Raw genomic sequence first — 11943 nt, 5'->3', positions numbered from 1 at the left:
GGGGTAAAACAGATTGTGACGTAATCCCTCTGTAAACTTTTCACATTTTCATCTTTTTCTCCAGAATCACTGGACCAATTTCAATTAAACTTGGTGCATATCAGCCATGGGTGAAGGACTTTCAAGTTTGTTGAAATGAAGGGCCGTGTCCCCTTCAAAGGGGAGATATTCACGAAAATGCAAAAATGGATGGGCTCATTGAAAACGTCTCAAGAACCACTGGGCCAGAAAAGTTGAAATTTACATGAAAGCTTCCCGACATGGAGTAGATCCAAGTTTGTGCAATTCATGGTCCCGGGGAGTAGGGTGTGGCCGTAATGGGGGACCAAAGTGTTCTATGCTGATAATTTTAAATGGGAAAATCGTACATTTTTTTTTTTTTTTACAAAAAGACCTTTCATCTGATGCAATGGTGTGATCTTGTGACTTTGACCTCGAAGTTTGACCTACTTTTATTAAAAATCTTACCTCTTTAATATCTCCTGACTATTAAGATAGATCTTTCATACTCTATATATAGGTTTCTTAAGGCAAAGTATTCAATACAACCTACCATTGGGTCAAATGCTGTCTGTCGTGTTTCATACCGATTGTTAGGCCGTTCTTGGCACACTAATTTCGACTACGGGTAACTCCGTTTACCCGATCAAGATATAGGCCTCATGGCGGGTGTGACCGGTCGACAGGGGATGCTTACTTCTCCTAGGCACCTGATCCCACCTCTGGTGTGTCCAGGGGTCCGTGTTTGCCCAACTATCTATTTTGTATTGCTTTATGGGAGTTATGAGATTGATCAATGTTCGTTATCTTCACCTTTCATTCATATCATACCATGATCAATGACCTTGGTGTTATCCAGAACAGCAAGGTCATGTTAGTCATATTGGTGTTGAGGTATCTCTGTGTTACGTGAAATCATTTTCAATTATATTGTGATCCTTTGGAACTAAATTGGGGCCACAATATGGGGTTAAAAATTATCATGAGAATAAAGATTGATAAAAATTGTTTTAAAAATAATAATAGCTGAACAATGGCAAGGCCAAGGTGACTCCGGTGAGCGATGTGACCCATGGGCCTCTTGTTTGTCTTTGATAGTTGGTATGTTGGTAAGTTTAATTTACTATGTTCACTACACTGTTCCGTGTTTGAAGCGCACATACAAATAGGTGAATGTTATGTACCGTAAGTTTTAATTTTCCACTTTAAATAAAGATGATCTCAATATGTGTGTAAAAACTATGGAAAATGGAAGTTTGGTGTGCGAAAACAATTCTTCCTAATTTTTATTGTAACGATGTAACGTTACAAATGTAGTTCGGATTGAGGTAAACAAAACAGAATTTTGAAATGCAAATTCAATAATCTCTCAGGATAAGATATGTGGTAAAAAGAATCTCCCATGGTTTGTGGTTGGATATTATTATCCAACTCGTGTTTTCTATCCCCGAGCCTTTCGTTTCGTGTTTTCTATCCCCGAGCCTTTCGTTTCATGTTTTCTATCCCCGAGCCTTTCGTTTCGTGTTTTCTAACCTCCAGCCTTTCGTTTCGTGTTTTCTAACCCCCAGTCAAGGCTCGAGGATAGAAAACACACGAGTTGGATAATAACCATATTCAACCATGGGAGATCCTATATATTCATTTCACGTACTGAATCACTTTCACTTCTCCTGAATGATGTAACCCTACCCACAACCTCCCTTCACTGTCCACACTCAGTCCATGAGGATTATCTAGTCCACAATTGTCCACACATCTCAGGAACAGCCCGTTCTGATCCAGGATATGAAGACAGGCATTGCTGATATCTGCCGCAATAATCTGACTCATGGAGTCTGTCACTATATGTATAGGATTAAATGACTTCTTCCTCCTGGCTGGTGTACCGTCATATCGAAATCGGACTCTTCCTGACTTGTCCACCACGACCACGGTGTCGGCATTAAGATCAGAGGCACAGATGTCTCCATTGTTGTTCTCCACCACAGACAGCGAGTATTCTCCTCCTTGATAGACTGGTTCTCCATCTTCATCTCGATCTATTTCCTGTTTCACTGTGTGTCCCTGGTAACGAACAATTTTACGTTGGCTAAAATCAATAGTACACATACTGACCAGGATGTCCCCTGACTTAGTACAGCATAGTTTGTCTGGATGCCAGTCCTGAGGTGTGGTTATCAGTGTCTCTGTTCTCCCGTGTCTGACAATGTTCACAGTTGTATCACTGTATACCAGTTCTCCCTGTCTGGTCACTGTGATGTCAATAGGCCAGAAATAACATGTGGTGGTGACAGTGTCCCGTACAGACCCGTGTATGTCAACACGTCTTATGGTTTTATTTTGACCACTAACCCAGGCTTCATCCACTCCCACACAGGCAACATGGAATAGAGGATTAACCCCAGTAGGAATAGTTGTAATTGATTTGGCTTGCTTTAACAGCTTTTGTAAAGATAAATAGGAGACTTCCTCTGTCAGACTGGACAGTGTTGTCTGTGTCAGGCTAGCCTTGTATTCTCCTAATTCCAGGCTGAGTTCTCTCCCTTGGACTGTGTTGGTTTTGAGTGATGGCAGTTTGATATCAATATCAGTAGGCATGTTCCTGTATTCCTCGAGTTTGGATTTGTAGTTAGTGACTGCAGACACACTGTTTGACTTCAGAGTTTCTTTGTTTTGTTCAACTGTTTGGGTCATGTCTGGAATTTGATTGTTTGTTTTGGATTTGTGAGAGTTTAGAACAGCCAGGAGATTCTCTTTGATGGACTTCATTAAAGAACTGAGGTTATTGAAAATGGTTTCTACTTCCTGGTGCCAGGATTTTCTGTGCTTTTCTTTTTCTTTGTCCAGTTCATCAAATTCGGCCATTATAATGGATATTTTGCTTTCTGTTTCTTCAATTTTCTTCTTGCACTGCGGAATAATGGTGGATTCGATTTCTTTGGTTTCCTTTTCAAGTTTCTTTTTCTTGTCGTTGAAGATTTCTGTCATATCCTTGACTGTGTGTCCATTATGGGCCCCAGGACCAAATTTGCATTTCAGGCAAACTGGAACATCGCATTGCTGGCAGTGGGCCTCACATCTCTGGTTGGTGTGAAATTCACATTCAGGAAAAACAAGTTGTATCTTTCTGTCTTTGAAATGAACGATGTCATGTGGTTGGTACTTGAACTTGTCCACGTGTTTACTAACACAGTCCACACACAAACTGAGTTGACAGTTGTTACAGAACTGCTGGGTAGGCTTGACACAAAGGTCACAGGTGATGACCTCCTGAGATTTGGGCGTGGCCATAGTCCAATAGTAGCTAGAAGTAAATACATGTACATAATCATCATTCATAAAGGCATGATTGTAAATTTCTTATCAGTCGCAGTAATGGCCGATCTGTTTGTGATTCTGTTAAAAAGTGCACGTGAGGAAATGGGGAATAATTTTTCATTGTTTCGGTAGAATTATTTCTAATCAATAACATGAAATTTAATGTGGAGGATATATACAACAATACTTTGAAATTTAAAACTTTCAAATTTACTTTATTTAGTCAAAAAATGCAGTTTTAGTAGAAAGCAATTAAAAAAAAAAGTAATTCAAAACCCCTGCTGGTCTCGAACCCGCGATCTACAGTTCAGCATTCAACGTGCTAATGTATTGAGCTACCCATGCAAGTATCAATATTTGAAATGAATAGACAAATATTTCTGATATTCATATTTTCATTCATGTTTTAAAAGGAAGTCAGCCAGTATGATAATCGATGTAGAGTACCTCCACAAGTCAGTAGAATAAAACAATCAATTTTGTCTCCAAAATACTGCATAGATTTTTTTCTGGTGAGGAAGCGGATCCATTTAAAGGAATCATATCTTTGGTACTGATGTCATCTGTGCTTCTCTCTCTCTCTCTCTCTCTCTCTCGGAAAATCTTAGATCCTCCACTAAACGCTATTACATTTATATACAATGGTCATCACATGGATTCAGGTTAGTTCTCTTGTTCTGATGTATTGACAATTGACCACATGAAGGTTGCCTTTCAGACAGGACTGTTTTCTTCCGATGTACAGTACTAATACACTTGGGATACTATGTATTTCTTGTTTAGATCCTTCTAGTCAGGTCGCATCGTTTACTAAGCTCTCGTAAATTGTTGTACAATGATTTACCTTTTATACTTCTAAACTCCAGATGTGTGTAAAGAAGAAATTCTTGGCCCGATATCCACCGTGCTCCAGGGATTTAAGGAAAGTATATGCTTTCTGTTTGGTATTTATACTTTCTGGTGATCGAGTAATTTACCTGTCATCGTCACGTACCTGTATAAACACACAGGTAACTATGGGGCCGTGTATCATGCACATTCTTGTTCTGACCCGGAGTTATTGCTCTTTGTACAGGTCATGTGATGTACATGTAACATTTTCACGAGATAAAGAGACCCATGAGACATACAAGTGTATATATAGCTTTTCTACAAAGTTTACCGCCTTTATGAACAACCTTATACATGCAGTAAACTGATATAAATGTATGATATGCTTTAAGTACATGTATTTATATTTTTATTAAATGACCACATATTCAAACTTTTATAAAATCTTAAATGAAATCAACTTTTAAAAAAACCCACCTCAGTACTAGAAACTCCTGTACACTATTTTTTCTAGTATGACCTTAAAATAGACATGATATTTATACTAAAAATAGAGAGCATTGTTTCTTCTCAACCACAAGAAAACAGTGAAAAGCAGATGTTGAGCTTCTTTAGTTTTTCCACACAGCAGCTGAAAATTGCCCAAATTTTATCAAGAAGAATTTTAAGGTTTGCGTTCAAAAAGACCATTTCTGTTATTTGTTGAATTATAGAAACGTTTTTGATAGTTGATATGAATAAGATTAAAATGTCAGTTTCATTATATTACACGTTTCTTCTTTCTTCTCTTCGTGTTCTCTCCTTTTTAAGGAGGTATGCTTCACCAGAGAAATTTGATATGGATGAAAAGTGGAGGATATGTATAACAATATTTTGAAATTGAAAATGTTACTATTTACTTTATTTAGTCAAAAAATGCAGTTTTAGTAGAAAGCAATCTGGAAAACAAAAATTAAAACCCCTGCTGGACTCTAACCCGCGATCTACAGTTCAGCAGTTAACGTCCTAACCAACTTCAGCTACTCAGCTATGCGAGAAGACTTCCAATGAATAGACAAATATTGCTGATATATATATATATATCAGGGCCGTAAATTACATGGAGGCGGAGGAGGCAGCTGCCTCCTCCAACTTTTGAGCCAATAAAATAAAATTTAAAGTTCATTAGAATTTATGTTGTTTCCAATAACTAAGAACATGATACCTCCCTTAAAAAGCATTCCAAATCTTTCTTTTAGAATGAGTTAGTCAAGTAACATCTTAGAAGGTCCTAGAATCAAGGATTTTGCACGAAACGTGTTCAGTGTGCACAAAATGTGCCTAATTTCCTGCCTCCTCCAAATTGAAGGTTAATTTACGGCCCTGTATATATATTCATCCATGTTTTAAAAGGAAGTCAGCCATTATGACGATGTAGAGTACCTCCTTAAAATTGAAAACCCTGTAAAATCGTTACGCCTAAAAGTAAATTAGACCATCACAAAATTATCTCCCTTGCGTTGAATAGAATTTCAACCAATGAAATAAATTAGAATGTTCCCCATCATACATTTTCTACCAATCACTAAGGAGTGGAAGTGTATTGTCCGAAGACTGTAAAATATTTCAACTATATAATACCGTCTTAAAATTCCTTGAAAGACGGTAATATTAATGCTCACCAGAGCAAATCATATTAGATTGGTAGCATTAAGTGCATTGATGTATAAGTATATATGTCTACGGAAGCCGATAGGTGCCAGGGTAGATATCATCAATTCATTTGATACGCACAACAATTTAATTAAAGATCTCTTCGAATAATTAATGATATCTTCAATTCTGAATTATTGCGCGCATTGATTGAATTGTTAGCATTTTAATGATCTCTTCAAACGAATTAATGGTATCAACAATGGAATTGATGCGCGCTACAATTCAATTGAAGAAAGCAATAATTGATACAATGCACGCATTAAATCAATTGATGACAGCAATAATTGAATTGATGCGCGCATTAATTCATTTGATGACAGCAATAATTGCGCATTTACCTGGATTAAAAAATAAATAAATAAACACATCAATAAACTTTTCAAAAGGAGTTTCAAGGAATTATAAACTTTATGTTCAAATCTATTTTTATTACACTTCACCTTTAATAATTGCTCTCTTCAATCGAATTAATGATATCTTTAATTCATTTGAAGAGAAAAATAATTCTTTTAGATAGAGCAACTCAACATATCCACAATTGAATTAATGATATCTTTAATTGAATTGTTGCTTTCTTTAAAAGAATTGATGCGCGCATTAATTCCTTATACAAAAGCATTGTATATAATTAAAAATAACTTGAATTAAAGAGATTATCAAATTATTTATACCGAGCTCTAAATTAAATATTTCTACGAAATTATGCTCTCATTAATTGAAGTGAAGAGAGCAATAATTGAATTAATGCAGGGATCAAATCTATGACATATAATGCCCTCATTAATTCAATTGATGCGGTTGAAGAGACCAATAATTGCGCGCATTATTTCAATAGATGAGAGCAATAATTGAATTGAAGTGCGCATTAATTCATTTGATGAGAGCAATAATTGATTTAATGCGTGCATTAATTCAATTAAAGAGAGCAATAGTTGAATTGATGATATCTTCAAATAATTGCAGATATCTTCATTTATTTGCGTTTATGTTTATTTGGCGCTCCATACGCCACTTATTGTCTGTCTTCAATTGTTAACAGGCAGAAAAGGACCCTGAACATTTCTCCTTTGCCCAAACTTCATACTCTTAAATTGGAGGGAGGGTCTCCGTTCGTCTTTAATTCGTCAGTTCATTCATTATCATATTTTTACCATTCCTTATTACCACAAAAAGAGTGGGGTGGGGGACAATCCACCAATTAATCTTATCGCACATGTGAAAATAACTTGTTTGCTTATAAAAATAACAGAAAATGAACGCTGCTAAAAAAAAAACCCCCCCAAAAAAACAAAAAAACCCGGAGGGTCAGCCCCTGGTTCTACGTGCCTGATACGTTGGTACAATTGTATATTAAGTACACATGAAGATTTGCTCGTGCGCGAAACTGTCGCTAATCATATCGTGAACAGTTATATAACTTTGTAAATGAACAACACAATCGAAAAACAATAATTTAATGCTCTTAATTATAGATCACATACATATTACTAAGCAATTGGAGAGGGAGATTACGGGGATTGCACCCCTTTCATTTTGAGAAAGCCTCGATAATAGGTGCAACCACGGCAGTGTCCCAATCAGTAGGGGTCATCTACTCTAGGTGCAACCACGGCAGTGTCCCAATCAGTAGGGGTCATCTACTCTAGGTGCAACCACTGCAGTGTTCCAATCAGTAGGGGTCATCTACTCTAGGTACAACCCCCGCAGTGTCCAATCAGTAGGGGTCATCTACTCTAGGTGCAACCACTGCAGTGTTCCAATCAGTAGGGGTCATCTACTCTAGGTACAACCCCCGCAGTGTCCAATCAGTAGGGGTCATCTACTCTAGGTGCAACCACTGCAGTGTTCCCAATCAGTAGGGGTCATCTACTCTAGGTACAACCCCCGCAGTGTCCCAATCAGTAGGGGTCATCTACTCTAGGTGCAACCACTGCAGTGTTCGAAATTAACCATAGACCGAGTCTATGTCAAATGACACCGATCTATGCCAATTGTAATTGGGATAAACCAAATTTTCTATGCCGATTTTCTAGGTTTAAAGCAATAGTTATCTCAAAAAGTCGACATCTGATAAATGTTATGAGGAAAGGAGGACATTGTTATGGAAATCAAATATGCTTTATAATTACATTAGAAATAAATAACAATGTTTTAAATTTGTGTTATTTTTTTTTTCAATGTTGCGGTCTATGCCAATTCAATGAGGTCTAAGTCATCTTGTTTTGGCATAGACCTGTGGTCTATACTAAGTTTTAAACCAATTTCGAAACTGCCACTGTACCAACTCTATACAGCAGCTGTGTATCAGATAACATCTTGAACACAAAGAAGAAGAAACACGTAAATCAAATAAACACATTTATTCATCACTATTCAAAACATGAGTGAAGTTTCTTTTAATATCACTGCTTTCAAGATAGTAAACAAAATATCAAAGGTCTGCTAGTTATTTCCTTGGACAATCTCTGGATCTGATATTGACCTACAGACAAACATTTTCAAGAGTTAATTGGTAGCTGGGCGGAGGTCAATGTCGGGTCTCTCACTATCAGGGTACAGTCCCCTTTTCTTGTAGTCAATTGTTGGACTCCAAAACTAGAAAAGAAATTCAACATCTAAATTTTAGTCTATCATTTTTAGAGACTTCTTTATTTTAACAGTCATGTTTAAACATTTATATTACTGGTATATACACTGATGAAAATAGAAAAATTGGTTAGCCATGAAAATTTTCCCACTGAACACAAATTACAGCTTCAAAATAAGGTGAATGAAATTTCTACAAAGTTTTAGTTTTGTGCAAAAAAATGTATATCCGAACGTTTCGACTTACTCTGTACTGCACAGACTGTGGCATCTTCTCCCAGGGTTGGGGGTTGCTGGTGTGTCTCCATCTAAAAAGAACCAAGTTCATAAGGTACAATATACATGTACAGCACTTCCCAAAATCATCACTTCTGTTTACATTGTGTAACCACAGAAACTGAGTAGGAAAATGAATATTCATGTAATCTAAAATGACTGTTCAACATATTGGAATAATCCAAATTCTGTATTTGACTTAGGAAATGAAATACTCATGGGCAGCCTCCAGATACCGTCATTTGCTGACAGTAAGTTGAGTAACGAGTATTACCTTTCAGCAAAACAAAAACTTACGTCACATCAGGTGCTTTTGTGCAAAGCCTGACAAAGTACCACGATCCTAAACTCAGCCCCATCAGTGTGCATGCCCAAATAACCTGCATCTGTAAACAGTGATAAAACACACATTTACTGGTGATGATCCGATTTTCAATAAATAATTGATGATCAACGAAATATATAATAATAAAAAATCATATAATTATTAATAAACTTCTCCTGTGCATATGGTACAAGTTTTATATGATTATATCAGTTAATATGGTGACAATGTTCTGTTGGGTAAACATAGCTACAAGTAACATCATGATACATGCGCAGATATAGAAATGTCCCCAATCTTTCCATGTTGTTCAACCTATACAAAGTCCTAACACTTATTTACAACCTGCACAAGGTCCGAACACTCATTTACAACCTATACAAGGTCCTAACACTTATTTACAACCTATACAAGGTCCTAACACTTATTTACAACCTATACAAGGTCTGAACACTCATTTACAACCTATACAAGGTCTGAACACTCATTTACAACCTATACAAGGTCTGAACACTCATTTACAACCTATACAAGGTCTGAACACTCATTTACAACCTATACAAGGTCCTAACACTTATTTACAACCTATACAAGGTCATAACACTTATTTACCACCTATACAAGGTCATAACACTTAGTAAATACAACTGCAAATGCAGTCTCTACCAAAGGAACTATGATGTTTAGGTGATAAGACAAATGAGAAAAATCTGTTGTAAAATGAAGGCCACACAGAAACTAGGAAATCTTTATGAAGACCTATATTCAATAGTATCAGGGTTGCAAATAACAGTCAAAATTTTAGGGGCCATGTGGGTCCCCAACTTTACTAGTCCACACAAATATTTTGGTGCCCACAGTTGCAAATAACAATTCTATCAAAAATGGTGGGCATTGCGTACACACTGAAAGCAACTGATTTTGTATCCCCCTTAAACCTTCATAGATATCAACTAAAGACAATATTCAGACTTGTTGCTTCAAACTTAACATGTCCCTAAACAGACGGAAATTGGTTTTCAAAAAATCAAGTGAATGTAATAAAGTAATCTTAGTATCTAGGCATCTCCACTCTAACCATTTCGTCTGAAGATCTATTATATTCATGATGTTTTAATTTTCGCTAATCAAGGGTTTTTGGTCCACTCTGCTCTGCATTTATGAACTGAAAACTCCTGACTAGCGAAGATGAAGAAAAATAATCTGCAGGAGAAAGTAATTAACAGTACTTAAAACACATCTAATTGTAAACGCATCTTCTTGGTGAAAAATTATTCACAAAGGTATATGAGATTGCATCTTGGACATTTCGTGCTAACTGATTGGTAAATCGGTGATGGTACCATTGGGTTTACTCTGAACGCAACCATTAACTTGTAATACGGGTCGCATAAATCTGTGGAAAAAAGGGGATATAACACCCCCTGTCCCTGCTATACTAAGCACACATGCGCATCAGTCTCATTCAGTCATTGCATACAATCAAAAATTCCGTTCAATCAGTGAATCATATTAAACCAACAAAACACATTAATCTGTAGTTTACCCCTTTGTGGTGAGAAACTTCCCTCCATCGCATGCCATACAGCCAGTTTTCTGGGCCTAATTTGTTAAAATCAATATGCATTTTGGTGTCCTACAGTTTTTCGTGTCGCTGTTGAAGGACGTTCGACAAGAGAGTTCTAATAGACGTATTGTTTGAGGATGAACGACAAATTAGCTATTGATATTTTTTTTGAAATATTGAATGGGAAATATTTTAAATGTTTTGGCTTTTCTTTTTATTCAAAAATAGATTGTATATATGTTGTTGATAAATTTATAAATAAAATTAACATTATTTCATTATTTCAATTTTAGTGACCTTTGACTGAATAATTTGAATGCATGCTTGGAAATGTAAAAACAAAAACATTATCTTTTTTAATTTATTTTGAAAATGATGATGAGAATATTGCTTTTTATAAACAGGGTATGAAATGTATTTTCAAGCCTCTTGTGTTATTTTGGCTTAATTTTTGTAATCCTGTTGCACTTTACTGTTATTAGTGCATCGTCACTTACATCCTATCACTGAAATGCTTGAATCGGTGTGATGTTGTTTTATTTCTTGAGTGTTTTACTCCGCTAAGGACAAATTGCCATTAAACTGCACAATATTCAAATGTTCTTTAAATGATACAGTAGATTTTTAAAAATTAAAATATATAGTTTTGATAATCAATTTCAGAATGTTGTATTTCACAATTTCCGATCTACACTACAGTGGAAATTCGAAAATAATTCATAAAAATTAAATGATGCATTCAATTCTCTAAGTTAATATTATGAAACCAACATTGTATGACGTTTTTCAAAGATGAGATACGGAGAGAGAGAGAGAGAGAGAGAGAGAGAGAGAGAGAGAGAGAGAGAGAGAGAGAGAGAGAGAGATGATATATTTATTCTTTACACTGAGTAATTTATACATACAGTACTACAATGATATACATGTATATAGACTTTAGTTATAATTATCATCACAATTTTATCTTGAACAATTAACTATATAACAATTTGACTTGAACAATTAACTATATAACAATTTAACTTGTACAATTAACTCAGGGCCGTAAATTAACCTTCAATTTGGAGGAGGCAGGAAATTAGGCGGGGGTCTGGGGGCCGCCCAGGCCCCCAGACGCTGAGCACATTTTGTGCACACTGAACACGTTTCGTGCAAAATCCTTGATTCTAGGGCCTTCTAAGATGTTACTTGACTAACTCATTCTAAAAGAAAGATTTGGAATGCTTTTTAAGGGAGTTATCATGTTCTTAGTTATTGGAAACAACATAAATTCTAATGAACTTTAAATTTTAAATTTTTTTTGGCTCAAAAGTTGGAGGAGGCAGCTGCCTCCTCCGCCTCCATG

The 11943-nt window shown here is 36.1% G+C and overlaps 2 protein-coding genes across 2 annotated transcripts; both read right to left on the bottom strand.

The window, feature by feature from the left end:
• On the bottom strand, positions 1 to 4365 carry LOC125647645 (uncharacterized). Its single transcript, XM_048874403.2, has 2 exons — positions 4163 to 4365; positions 1 to 3304 (listed from the first exon to the last, which is right to left on the bottom strand). The coding sequence occupies exon 2, from the start codon at positions 3289 to 3291 to the stop codon at positions 1639 to 1641; it is 1653 nt and encodes a 550-aa protein (XP_048730360.2). The 5' UTR covers positions 3292 to 3304; positions 4163 to 4365; the 3' UTR covers positions 1 to 1638.
• A 3827-nt stretch (positions 4366 to 8192) lies between these two features.
• Positions 8193 to 10741, bottom strand: LOC125648146 (NADH dehydrogenase [ubiquinone] 1 alpha subcomplex subunit 4-like 2). The gene is made up of 4 exons (XM_048875072.2): positions 10578 to 10741; positions 9004 to 9092; positions 8678 to 8738; positions 8193 to 8439 (listed from the first exon to the last, which is right to left on the bottom strand). The coding sequence occupies exons 1-4, from the start codon at positions 10656 to 10658 to the stop codon at positions 8350 to 8352; spliced, it is 321 nt and encodes a 106-aa protein (XP_048731029.1). The 5' UTR covers positions 10659 to 10741; the 3' UTR covers positions 8193 to 8349.
• Positions 10742 to 11943: the final 1202 nt, after the last annotated feature.

The sequence above is a fragment of the Ostrea edulis genome, chromosome 6 (assembly GCF_947568905.1).
Source record: "Ostrea edulis chromosome 6, xbOstEdul1.1, whole genome shotgun sequence".
Taxonomy (NCBI): domain Eukaryota; kingdom Metazoa; phylum Mollusca; class Bivalvia; order Ostreida; family Ostreidae; genus Ostrea; species Ostrea edulis.
Note: the sequence above shows the minus strand (reverse complement) of the source record. Positions and strands in the feature narration are given on the sequence as shown.

Coding starts and splice junctions, on each gene's coding strand:
- LOC125647645 (XM_048874403.2), bottom strand. CDS start 3,291: ATGGCCACGCCCAAATCTCAGGAGGTCATCACCTGTGACCTTTGTGTC.
- LOC125648146 (XM_048875072.2), bottom strand. CDS start 10,658: ATGCATATTGATTTTAACAAATTAGGCCCAGAAAACTGGCTGTATGGC. Junction 8,739..9,003: donor ACAAAAGCACCTGATGTGAC/GTAAGTTTTTGT, acceptor GGTTCTTTTTAG/ATGGAGACACACCAGCAACC. Junction 8,440..8,677: donor CACAGTCTGTGCAGTACAGA/GTAAGTCGAAAC, acceptor TTTCTTTTCTAG/TTTTGGAGTCCAACAATTGA.